This window comes from Ascaphus truei, chromosome 6 (assembly GCF_040206685.1).
Source record: "Ascaphus truei isolate aAscTru1 chromosome 6, aAscTru1.hap1, whole genome shotgun sequence".
NCBI classification, from domain to species: Eukaryota; Metazoa; Chordata; class Amphibia; order Anura; family Ascaphidae; genus Ascaphus; species Ascaphus truei.
Genome location: NC_134488.1, coordinates 70,842,769 through 70,855,609, shown reverse-complemented (window position 1 = coordinate 70,855,609; position 12,841 = coordinate 70,842,769). Strand labels below are relative to the sequence as shown.

At 41.4% G+C, this 12,841-nt stretch overlaps 1 protein-coding gene across 1 annotated transcript; it reads left to right on the top strand.

Moving 5' to 3' along the window:
* Positions 1-710: 710 nt before the first annotated feature.
* On the top strand, positions 711-2,474 carry POU3F1 (POU class 3 homeobox 1). The gene has a single exon (XM_075604774.1). It carries the CDS (start codon positions 769-771, stop codon positions 1,900-1,902), a length of 1,134 nt encoding a protein of 377 aa, XP_075460889.1. The 5' UTR covers positions 711-768; the 3' UTR covers positions 1,903-2,474.
* Positions 2,475-12,841: the final 10,367 nt, after the last annotated feature.

The window sequence follows — 12,841 nt, the reverse complement described above, 5'->3', positions numbered from 1 at the left end:
AGGCAGAGCTGGGTTTGCAGACTTCATTCAGCCTCTTTGTTTAGTCTAGATTCCCCTTGCTGCCCCCTGCCCTTGTCTGATGCCTAATTCCTTGGACCCACTAATGGTCTCAAAGGCAGATCGGAGCATGCTGTGTGTAGACTGGTGACCAAATAGGCTTCTTTTTATTCTAGTAGAAACTCAAATAAGATCATATCTGCGAATGCAAATAACCTAACCCCTTCAGTGCCACCACATCACTAATCCCCCCACCCCCACTTGGACTGAATACTCTCAATTAGTCTTAATCAAGTGTCATAATAAGCATTAATAATGCATAATAATAATAATTGCATTTATCTGGCTTACGACAGACCTGCCCTCTCCTATCCAAGAGCAAAAAAAAACTAATAATAATAATAATAATAGGAAGGCGAGTGAAATTCACAAGAATATATGTCAGCTGAAAAAAATACACTCCTTACTCCCCCACGTGGTTGTTTGCAAAACAGCATGAATGAAAAGCAGCCAGCCAATGAGAGCGCGCAGCCCTGAGTCAATCTGTCGGGGCCAGCCAATCTGAGAGAAGGGGGCCCCAACCACAGAGCCAATGGGGAGGCAGGGGGTGATGCCCTATGGGTGCTGAGGCGGCGGTGTCAATCATCTACAAAAGGACCAATGCGGAGGCTGGTGGGCGGGCTTAGTGCTGCTGGCTCTCTCCAGCGGGTTGGAGCCTGGCTCTAAAGCTCAGAAAGCTGTGAAGTTGCGATCAGTTAAGGAGTAGGAGCCATGGCTACAACTGCTCAGTATCTACCCAGGAATAACACCCTGCCGTCCAACCCTCTGATGCATCCGGATTCAGACAGGATGCACCAGGGTACCACCTACAGAGAAGTGCAGAAGATGATGCACCATGAGTACCTGCAAGGCTTGGCCACCAACGCAGGGCACCCTATGAGCCTCACCCACCACCAATGGTTACCCAACCCCACCAGCGACTGGGGCAGCGGGTCCCACCTGGGGGGCCAAGCAGAGCATGGCAAGGGAGGGGTGCAAAGCAGCAGGGAGGACCTGGGCAGCAGTTTCCACCACAGGTCTCACCTGGTCCACCAGCAGACACCCAGCAGCCACGCAGGGGCATGGGCACAGAGTGCTAGCCACCACCTTTCACCCATGTCACCTACTTCCAACAGCCACCAGCCCCTCATCTACTCCCAGTCTTCGTACACGAATCTGAACGGCATGTTGGGGGGCCCCCAGGGGACCACCCTGCACCACAACATGAGGGATCCCTTGCATGAAGATGCAGGTGTCCACGACACCCAGATAGAGTCCCCTCCACAGCATCTCAGCCACCATCAGGACCACTCCGACGAAGACGCCCCCAGCTCAGATGACCTGGAACAATTTGCCAAGCAATTCAAGCAGAGGAGGATCAAGCTGGGCTTCACCCAGGCAGATGTTGGCTTGGCCCTGGGTACCCTGTATGGCAACGTGTTCTCCCAGACCACTATCTGCAGGTTTGAAGCCTTGCAGTTAAGCTTCAAGAATATGTGCAAGCTGAAGCCCCTCCTGAACAAATGGCTGGAGGAGACAGATTCCACCACTGGGAGCCCCACTAACCTGGACAAGATCGCAGCCCAGGGGAGGAAAAGGAAGAAGAGGACCTCCATTGAAGTTGGGGTGAAGGGGGCACTGGAGAACCATTTCCTAAAGTGTCCCAAGCCCTCAGCCCATGAGATCACTAGCCTGGCAGACAGTCTCCAGTTGGAGAAGGAGGTGGTGAGAGTTTGGTTTTGCAACAGAAGGCAGAAAGAGAAAAGAATGACCCCAGCAGGGCTACCTCACCCCCCCATGGAGGACGTGTATTCACAGGCTGAGACCCCTCCACTCCATCACACACTGCAGACCTCTGTACAATGACTAATAAGTGTGTAAAGAGGGGAGGATGAGGGGATGGGGAGGGGGGCATACATAAGTACTTTTGGATTTTACAAAAGAAGATAGTTAAAGGACCCTAGGAATGACTGCAAGAGCTCTCAACATATATACAGAAGATAACAATAAGACACACACACAACAACAACAACAAAATCACTTTCCCATTTCTCTTTGGTACACCTCAACTCAGCTAATGTACTTGTTCCTTCTTGAAGGTAAAAGGAGAGCGGGTGGGAGTAATTTATTAATCAGAATAAAAAGGAGTCTTTTATTGCTATTAGGGGATGGGCTCAAATTATAGGAACTGTGAATATTTTCTTTTTTTATATATATATTATTATTATTGTAAATCATCATTCTCACAAAGACTTTGGCAGCTTTGAATGGAAATATGTGTGTTATTTATTGATCACACTGCTCTAACCCCTGGAGTGCAATGAGGGGTGGGGGTACCTCAGGCACTGAAGTGGTTAAAATAACCCCCTGCTGTTTAAAACAGAAAAAAAACATTTATTTATTTGAACTCCACAAAAGAATCAGATGTTTGTATAAATCACGAGACTACGTATCCAAACATTTTTTAAAGTTAACTTATTCGTTTTGTTTTGTTTTGATCCTATTTTTCATTTTATTTTGCTATCAGGTGTAGATTCCCTGCCTAAGAAAAGGTTAATCGTACAGTGATATATTTCTTGGCAGATGCTCTGTTTACATCAAAATATACATGATGGGACAAGCCTGGAAAAGGTATAAGGTTTTGTGTCCTAGCAATACTCAAAAAGAAGTGGATTAATATGACTATATATTGATTATTATGATTATTATGAGGCACTGGCATACCAGCCAATATATGGTCCGCTTATTAATTGGTAAGGTTGTGTTATTACTGATTATAAGGCCAAGATGTCAATGCACTGTTTAAAGTGAAGTCCTTTGGCTTTGCAACTCATATTTATTCCACAATCTAAAATGCTATTATTCCCTGGGTGTCCACTTCATATTTTATTAGATAAAACCATACAAACACACACAGCCACAGAACTTCAATTCTCCTATGGTTTGCACATATATTGTGTATTCTGCAGAATATAGGGAGGTATCCAGCATGACATCAAATAAAGACAAACATATTCCATTGTAAAGCAAAGAAACTTTAAATGCCCGGAGATTTTTACTCAACATTGTAAATATGTGAAATATGTATTTGTTTTTTTAAATTGTGCTTTGTTTTTGTTTGTTTTTTTCATTCTAGACACTTTTGTACACTTACTAATTTGAAGAGAATATTTTAATATTATTTCCATATAAATCCGACCCTTTGTATTTATTTTCTCACTATGTTTTCGAGGTTTTATTTAGGCTCTTTTCATTACATTACACATTTTTGGTTTGGCGTTTGTACTGTACTTTTTTTTTTTTTTTTACAAATGTAAATTTCAGATTTACATTTAATACTTATGCTAAAGTAATATTTTTTTATTACTTACATAAAACGTAAACCCCACCCAAAAAGCCTCGTGTCTTTTTTTTGTTGTTGTTTCAATATTTAAACAGCTAAAAGTGTTGATTTTGAGTTAAAATTCCAAAAAATTGAATTTGCTTATTCTGTTTAAAATGAATTTAAATGTATAAGTGTATCTAAATCCATTTTGCTGCCCCCAATATAAATATTGAAATAAAGTTTCCATTAATAAAATATTAAAATATCATGTTCCACTGTTCTGTAAATTCGCCTTTTTTTGTTATCTTCCTGCCATTTGTTGGTATGTTTTTGCCTTCAACTAATTTTGTTAAAACATGGACTATCTAGGGAAGTGAAATCCACAGAAGATGAAAATAATGGTGTACAGTACATATTCCGAGGATAATAAAACAGTACTGTTTATTTATTTTGACTATGTATGTGCATATTATTTGCTTGCAAGCCTTTTTAAAATGCATTACCCTAAACCTCAACGCTAAACTTTTTATCATTTGACCTTATATAGTGATCAAATAAAAATGCTCAAAAGAATATGTTTTCCTATGTGTGCAGTGTTCTTTTTTTAAAGTAAAATTTCTATATACAAAATAATAATAGGAATGAATTGACTGCATCGCATACATTTAGTTGGTACTTTGTGAAACTGCATAAAGGATTATTTGAAGTAGTCTTGGGTTGCTGAATTGGTTTTTACAGTGTCATATTGTTTAACATAACAGTACAATCCTCTTTTATTTTATAGCCCTTTAAACTGCTGCTCACTAGTTATGAATTTTGTGCTGTGACTCTCACCAACTTTATTTGCTGACTCAACTGAAACGCATTTTAAGCATTTTGCTCAAGCTTTTGCAGCTGACCAAGTCCCAAAATCAGAATTTCCTATATTTTCCTATTTGAAAGCTATTTTATTGTTTTAAGACTGTCCCTTTTTACCCGTACCGCCTATCAATGAAATCATATGGAAATACACTGCTTTAAAAAGCCGGGTATTCAATTATTTTTTTAGACTATTATAAAGGCTCCTAAGCAAAAAAAAAGTTTCTGCAGTGAAGTATTGTCTTGTCAAATAAGGATGACGAGAATCTCATTTCTAATTTGCAAGATCTAAAAAAAATAATTAAATGATATTCTTGAATCCACTTTTTCTATCGTAAGATATTTAGAAATGTGTTAATATCTTTGTGTGGTTCCAATGTTCTTGCAATGAAATAATTTGTATGTGGCAGATTCTCTTCCAGGGCTATTTTAATCTGCATTCTGATTATAGTTCGCGTTTTTCTAGCAATACGCATTATAAATATGTAGCGCTTTTTAAACACCAGCAGCCACCTTGGGGTGGGGGGAGGAGAGGGTGTCCAATCGGGCCTCAACTTCAATGGATGAGTTTCCAATTCTCCCAACGGACAGAGAGGAAAAAAATGAGTCGTGTTATGAATCTGATTTATGTCATGTTATTTATGCTTTGTATAAAAGGAGATGAAATGCGCTATGCTTCTTTTTGCAATTGTTAAAAGGGCAGATTCTTCCAACGAATTGTTTGGGGAATACCGCGAATACAAGGATTTTAGACAAATATTTCGAACCCAGTTATTCGATTATGTTCCGCGCGCAATACTTAGTTGTATCTGTAGCTAATATTCATGTAATCATTAGACAGCCCCAAACTCTTAGGTCCTACCAGAGAAATGGTAGCCATTTTATACGCCCGGGAAAAAAATAAAAATAACATTATCAGGTACATTGTGGGTGGCACAACATACAAAATCAAATGCCGATTCTTTAGGGGTAACATACAGAAAACCAACCTCTGACTCTTTTGATAGTGCATTTTATTTAAGATCATGGATAATCCCTTTAATTTGATACCTTCCTAATCACAAAAGGAGTTAACCCATGAAGCATGTCAGTCCTATGTAAATTGCCATTCACTCGCAAAGCTTTTTTTTAACATCTTTGTTCACATATAGCCCTGTAACAAACCTTGCTGTCCCTCAGTGCAGAGTACCCAGTTCGCTTCACCTCCAGCGTTCTGGCCTTGCCCTGAACCTTTGGCGCTGAAATAAGTGTAACATTCGGTTAAATCTGTTGTTTGAGTTATTCTTACGCATTACAATGTCACAATGGAGGTGAACGCTTCCCCTTTGTACGTGGAAATGTATTATTGAATCCTTCATTGTTTACTGCCTTTGTCTTCATTTGTCCTAAATATGCTGTTACTATCTTAGCGACAATCAAAATATATAAAAGAAATGCAGATAGATAGATATAGGACAGCGAAGCTGAGAAGCTCCCCCAGGCAAAATACTTGGAGCAGGCAGAAGGACACATTAAAAGTCAATATATGTCTATGATACACATGCTTAGCTATTTTTTAACACCTTTGTTACTGGAGAGGTTTTGCAAAGGGTCGCTATACCCGGCAACAGCAGCGAGAGGTACAAACGGTTAACGTAGACAGTATATAAAGTTTGTGTAATTCCTCCTCTATGTGTGGACTGCTTACAAACCACTGAGCCCTGAAATAATGCAACATGCATTATATTTTATTACTTTATTAAAATACAGTATTGACAGTGTAACTCAGCGCCTTAGAATAAATAATGCAAACAGTGTCAGTGGTGCAGATATGAATGTGTGTGAATGCAAACACACATATATGTAGGTATATATATACACATTCAAGTTATACAACTATTAGAAATGGGGTTGGAATACTAATTGGGACAGAGGGAGAAATTTAAAGCTGAATTATTTATTGTAGTTTAGGCATAATAATAATTTGTATATGCTTAGATTTCGGGTGCCGTTTCCTTGAAAACACACACACACACATTTATATGGATATGTGTGTGAGAGAGTGTAAATATATATGTGTGTGTGGGTGGGTGTGTGGGTATGTGTGTGTATAGATAGGTAGATGTGTTCAGCTATCTGTGCTTATTTTATTGACATGACACTAGTTCGGTATCAATCTAAAATACCCTCAAACTGCAGAAAAGAACAATTAGCAGAATGTCATTATTTAGAAAGCAGATGGATGCTATTAGCCACAGGGAAAATATGATATGAAATCCATCTTTGGTACAGATAATTTGGTTATTGGCTAATGACTGTTCTTAGATGGCTCAGGGCTACCCTCCTCAGGCTGAATAATAAGACCCGCTCTTGTGCCTGGTACAGAGCCCTGAGTAATGCTAAATTGTCTAGTATAATACTCTTTAATAAACACTGAAGTTATTATTTTCCCCAACATTTTAATAATAATAATAATTTAGACTTCAACAAGAAAAATTGATATTTTTTAGTGGTAGCGTTAGCATCTTTAAACCTAAACAAACATATCCTTTATCATTGAATGCGTTTATGTTATATAGGGGTGACCTAATTGCTCTGTGCAGATGATATTGTATTCTTGTATATTGAGATACTGTACAGAGGTGGAGAGGGTGTTGAGGAGGGGATTTGTACCTATGATGTTATACTTTCAGGACCAACACCTTAACCACCACACCACAGCTAACTCCCATGGAATTTTTTCGGTAAACCCCCTTTCACTACCACTGATGTGTCCAGCAAGGGGGTCTATTTCTCAGTCTCCCAGCTGAGAAGCTGATGCCACGAAAACAGCACCAGATTTAGCGAAGGCAAAAACAAAAAAAGATTCCATTACTTTTGAAGAGATTCATTTCTTCTTGGTGCTGGGCTTTTGGTCCTCAGTTTTGCAGCCAGGAGATTTTGTAAACCCTTTTGCTGTCGGGATGGGGACCTGCCACACATTGCGCTGCGAAAGGGTTTTAAGACGACCCCAAATGAGTTCACCCTAAAATGTAAAAAAAATACAGTGTAAGAAGCCATTCTAAATTACAGCACTTAAGGTTTTCTTCTGTACTAGAAAGTTTATCTGATACGGTTTAAACAACTGCCATATACATGGAACCAACACATCAAATTTGGCTTAGGCGTCCGCTCGGAGGGACAAGGGATAGCTGCACCGATTCTAAAACTCATCCCTACTTTGATACCACCCATCAAAGCTAAACCGCACAGACTGAATTGTACCTAGCAGCACCTTGTTAGAAGCCAGTGAATCTAAAATCAGATGAAATAAAGGTTATTTTTGTTGCTGTTGCTGGCCCTTCCAAAGAAGTTATTACAATATTGGAAGAAGTTGTTTTTTATAACAGAGGGTACCCGTGAATATCCTAATTTGTTTTTTTTTGGGGGTGTCGCTGGAACGTCCAGTATGGAAGGGGTTAATTCACACCAATTGTTGTCCTGATGAAATCATTCAAACTGTCTTCCCTGTGTCAGAAAATAGTTCAGCTCCATTCAAACGAAGGAGACTGAAATCTTTTCCAGCCCTGGGAAGACTTCACAGCATGTCATACAGGGGCCATGGTACAGGTACCCCAAAAACTACACACATGGGTGAAGATGTTATTTAGTCTGTGTGACTTCCTAAACGTATTGCAGAGTTCTCTTCATGATCGAATAAGGGCTGTTGGCCGATCATTTCATGGGGTGTCTAGGAAAACTTCAAAGGCAGGGCAGCATGAATTATATTGTGGGTGCTGGGTGAGGCAGTCAGTATTACCTACTCAGAACTAGGGCTATCATGGGTGTATTGGGATCCTGGCTAAGGATCCAATATCTGTTTTAAGACCGACTCGAAGCAAAAGACAAAAAGCCCCAGTGCTACATCCAACATGACAAATTATATAGTTAAATACTTATATGTTTATCATCGTCTCATAAATAATGGTCATTTAGTCCAATTCTTTGGCCAAAGTATTTTAAGCCCACAACAATTTTATAGTATGGCCCCTCTGTAGGTCGTAACACTGCTGTACCTGCAAAAAGCTTACAGGTGTTGTGTGTGTTAAGACTGGCTCACACAGATCCAAGAAACATGTTGTGTTTTGTGCTGTTTGCTGATGGCATTGATCTTGGGTGGAAAATATGTCTTGGAAAGAGATTGCAAGTTGATGGACCAGTTTGCCAGGTAAAAAAGAAGAGAGCAGAAGGGAAGAGATCCAAAATACCCAGGGCAGCAACAGCACCCCTACCTAAAACACCTAGTGGAACAACCGCACCCCTACCTAAAATAGCTAGTGCAACAACAGCACCCCTACCTAAAACACCTAGTGCAACAACAGCACCCCTACCTAAAACACCTAGTGCAACAACAGCACCCCTACCTAAAACACCTAATGCAACAACAGCACCCCTACCTAAAATACCTAATGCAACAACAGCACCCTACATAAAACACCTAGTGCAACAACAGCACCCCTACCATAAACACCTAGTGCAACAACAGCACCCCTACCTAAAATACCTAATGCAAAACAGCACCCCTACCTAAAATACCTAGTGCAACAATAGCACCCTACCTAAAATACCTAATGCAAAACAGCACCCCTACCTAAAATACCTAGTGCAACAACAGCACCCCTACCTAAAACACCTAGTGCAACAACAGCACCCCTACCTAAAACACCTAGTGCAACAACAGCACCCCTACCATAAACACCTAGTGCAACAACAGCACCCCTACCTAAAATACCTAATGCAAAACAGCACCCCTACCTAAAACACCTAGTGCAACAACAGCACCCCTACCTAAAATACCTAGTGCAGCAACAGCACCCCTACCTAAAACACCTAGTGCAAAAACAGCACCCCTACCTAAAACACCTAGTGCAACAACAGCACCCCTACCTAAAATACCTAATGCAAAACAGCACCCCTACCTAAAATACCTAGTGCAACAATAGCACCCTACCTAAAATACCTAATGCAAAACAGCACCCCTACCTAAAATACCTAATGCAACAACAGCACTCCTATCTAAAATACCTAGTGCAGCAACAGCACCCCTACCTAAAACACCTAGTGCAAAAACAGCACCCCACCTAAAACACCTAGTGCAACAACAGCACCCCTACCTAAAATACCTAATGCAACAACAGCACCCCTACCTAAAACACCTAGTGCAACAACAGCACCCCTACCATAAACACCTAGTGCAACAACAGCACCCCTACCTAAAATACCTAATGCAAAACAGCACCCCTACCTAAAATACCTAGTGCAAAACAGCACCCCTACCTAAAACACCTAGTGCAACAACAGCACCCCTACGTAAAATACCTAGTGCAGCAACAGCACCCCTACCTAAAACACCTAGTGCAACAACAGCACCCCTACCTACCACACCTAGTGCAACAACAGCACCCCTACCTAAAACACCTAGAGCAACAACAGCACCCCTACCTAAAATACCTAGTGCAACAACAGCACCCCTACCTAAAACACCTAGAGCAACAACAGCACCCCTACATAAAACACCTAGTGCAAAAACAGCACCCTACCTAAAATACCTATTGCAACAACAGCACCCCTACCTAAAACACCTAGTGCCACAACACCCCTACCTAAAACACCTAGAGCAACAACAGCACCCTACTAAAAACACCCAGTGCAGCAACAGCACCCCTACCTAAAATACCTAGTGCAACAACAGCACCCTACCTAAAATACCTAATGCAACAACAGCACCCTACCTAAAACACCTAGTGCAACAACAGCACCCTACCTAAAATACCTAGTGCAGCAACAGCACCCCTACCTAAAACACCTAATGCAACAACAGCACCCCTACCTAAAATACATAGTGCAACAACAGCACCCCTACTTAAAATACAGTGCAACAACAGCACCCCTACGTAAAATACCTAATGCAAAACAGCACCCCTACCTAAAACATCTAGTGCAACACCACCCCTACCTAAAACACCTAGTGCAACAACAGCACCCCTACCTAAAATACCTAGAGCAACAACAGCACCCCTACCTAAAACACCTAGTGCAACAACAGCACCCCTACCTACCACACCTAGTGCAACAACAGCACCCCTACCTAAAACACCTAGTGCAACAACAGCACCCCTACCTAAAACACCTAGTGCAACAACAGCACCCCTACCTAAAATACCTAGTGCAGCAACAGCACCCTACTTAAAACACCTAGTGCAACAACAGCACCCTACCTAAAATACCTAGTGCAGTAACAGCACCCTACCTAAAACACCTAGTGCAACAACAGCACCCCTTCCTAAAATACATAGTGCAACAACAGCACCCCTACCTAAAACACCTAGTGCAACAGCAGCACCCCTACCTAAAATACATAGTGCAACAACAGCACCCCTACCTAAAATACATAGTGCAACAACAGCACCCCTACCTAAAACACCTAGTGCAACAACAGCACCCTACCTAAAATACCTAGTGCAGTAACAGCACCCCTACCTAAAACACCTAGTGCAACAACAGCACCCCTACCTAAAATACATAGTGCAACAACAGCACCCCTACCTAAAACACCTAGTGCAACAGCAGCACCCCTACCTAAAATACATAGTTCAGCAACAGCACCCTACCTAAAACACCTAATGGAACAACAGCACCCCTATCTAAAACACCTAGTGCAACAACAGCACCCCTACCTAAAATACCTAGTGCAGCAACAGCACCCTACCTAAAACACCTAATGCAACAACAGCACCCCTACCTAAAACACCTAGTGCAACAACAGCAGCCCTACCTAAAATACTTAGTGCAACAACAGCACCCTACCTAAAATACCTAGTGCAGCAACAGCACCCTACCTAAAACACCTAGTGCAACAACAGCACCCCTACCTAAAATACCTAGTGCAACAACAGCACCCCTACTTAAAATACCTAATGCAAAACAGCACCCCTACCTAAAACACCTAGTGTAACAACAGCACCCCTACCTAAAACACCTAGTGCAACAACAGCTCCCCTACCTAAAATACCTAGTGCAACAACACCACCCCTACCTAAAATACCTAGTGCAGCAACAGCACTCCTACCACCCAGCACCCATGAATGAACTGTATTTCAAATACATTGTTACAAACAGTGTTGTCCCATTTCAGTCGCCAAATGGACCAGTCAGTCATTTCATGGGCAAAGTGCCACTTAGCGCTTAAAACATTGGAGTTCTATTAGTCACTGGAGTTATAATATACTTTATCTTTGTACATGCAGCTGTTAATATTAATTCCTGATGGGACCCTGTTATAGTGACAGCACCTGTTATTAATGCAGAAAACTTCTGTGGACCTCTGTATGTCTCATGTTTAACACAGACTTGGCTGGACAAGCTGCTGAATACTGCAGGATACAGGTTTAGAGTATCCCTGAAAAATAGGAGGAAGTAAAAGGTTACACAAATGCACACTTTCTGCACAGAATTGTAATATGCATGTACTGTAACCCTGCATGACGTGTGAGAAACACAATGTGTGTGAGATGCATGGATTTTATTTTAACTTCTTAATAAAAATACGGCATAAACCTGTCACATTGTTAAGTCTTCCATTTTAAAGAGGGGTTCTTTAGTAGCACGTTTACCCCTCCCCCCAAAATTAAAAAGCCTGCCACAAGCCAGGTAACACCTATTCTACCCCCCCCCCCCCCCCCCAAATGCATGCCCTATACCATAAAGGTTATGGGATCTTTGTATTAACGCAAAAATAGGTTTGCTTTGGTGCATTAGCTATGTTGGTAAGATGTTCTGCATGGGGCAAATGTGCCAAGCTCGGTAATCGGGTTTCTTGTATTTGATGATGATCGTTAAGCCAGGTAGGTTTGCGCCTCAGAGCTGGCAGTTTCCGACGCTAAGTGCAGGGAGAAAACAACCAGATGGCCTGCGCCCCCTATGTAATTGAACTCCCTACCTCTCCGTATTAGCATTCCCCAAATCCCAAGCTGACGCACACACAGCAAAATAGAGGCAGAGTACCCTAATACATTGGTACCATGCAGGATGAAAACGCCTCTCTTAGGCCCCTATATAATAGGATGTGATGTTGCTTCCCAGGGCTAGAGAAGAGATCGGCTCCCATTAACTGAATGGGACTAAAATCTTCCCCAGCCTGGGGTCCAGCATGGGGGCTGGAACTTGATGTGTGGGCGGTACTGCAGCCTGCCCTGAGTATATACATTTATTATGGTAATGTATGTTTGTTACTGATTTTACTGATGCATACCACCCCTGCCCAAAATATAGTCTCTACCCTCCCGGGGTAGACAGCGTATTGAATAGGGGCTTTACACCTCTAAATCCTTTCTATGTTGAACTCTTTAAATGTGTTGACATATAGCATGACTCCTGTGAATAGAGAACAGATTACAAGATATATATATATATATATATATATATATATTTACTGAGGGAATTTACCATGTATGCATTCTGTACCCAGTGTCATTAAATCGGGCATTTAAATTCCCGGGAATTGGGATCTTTCCCTGCTCTGATCCCCTCTTCCCCGGGTGAAACCCGATGTAATCTCCTTTAAAAGAAACTTGAAACAAGTAAAAACAAAAGGGGAGAAGTGAG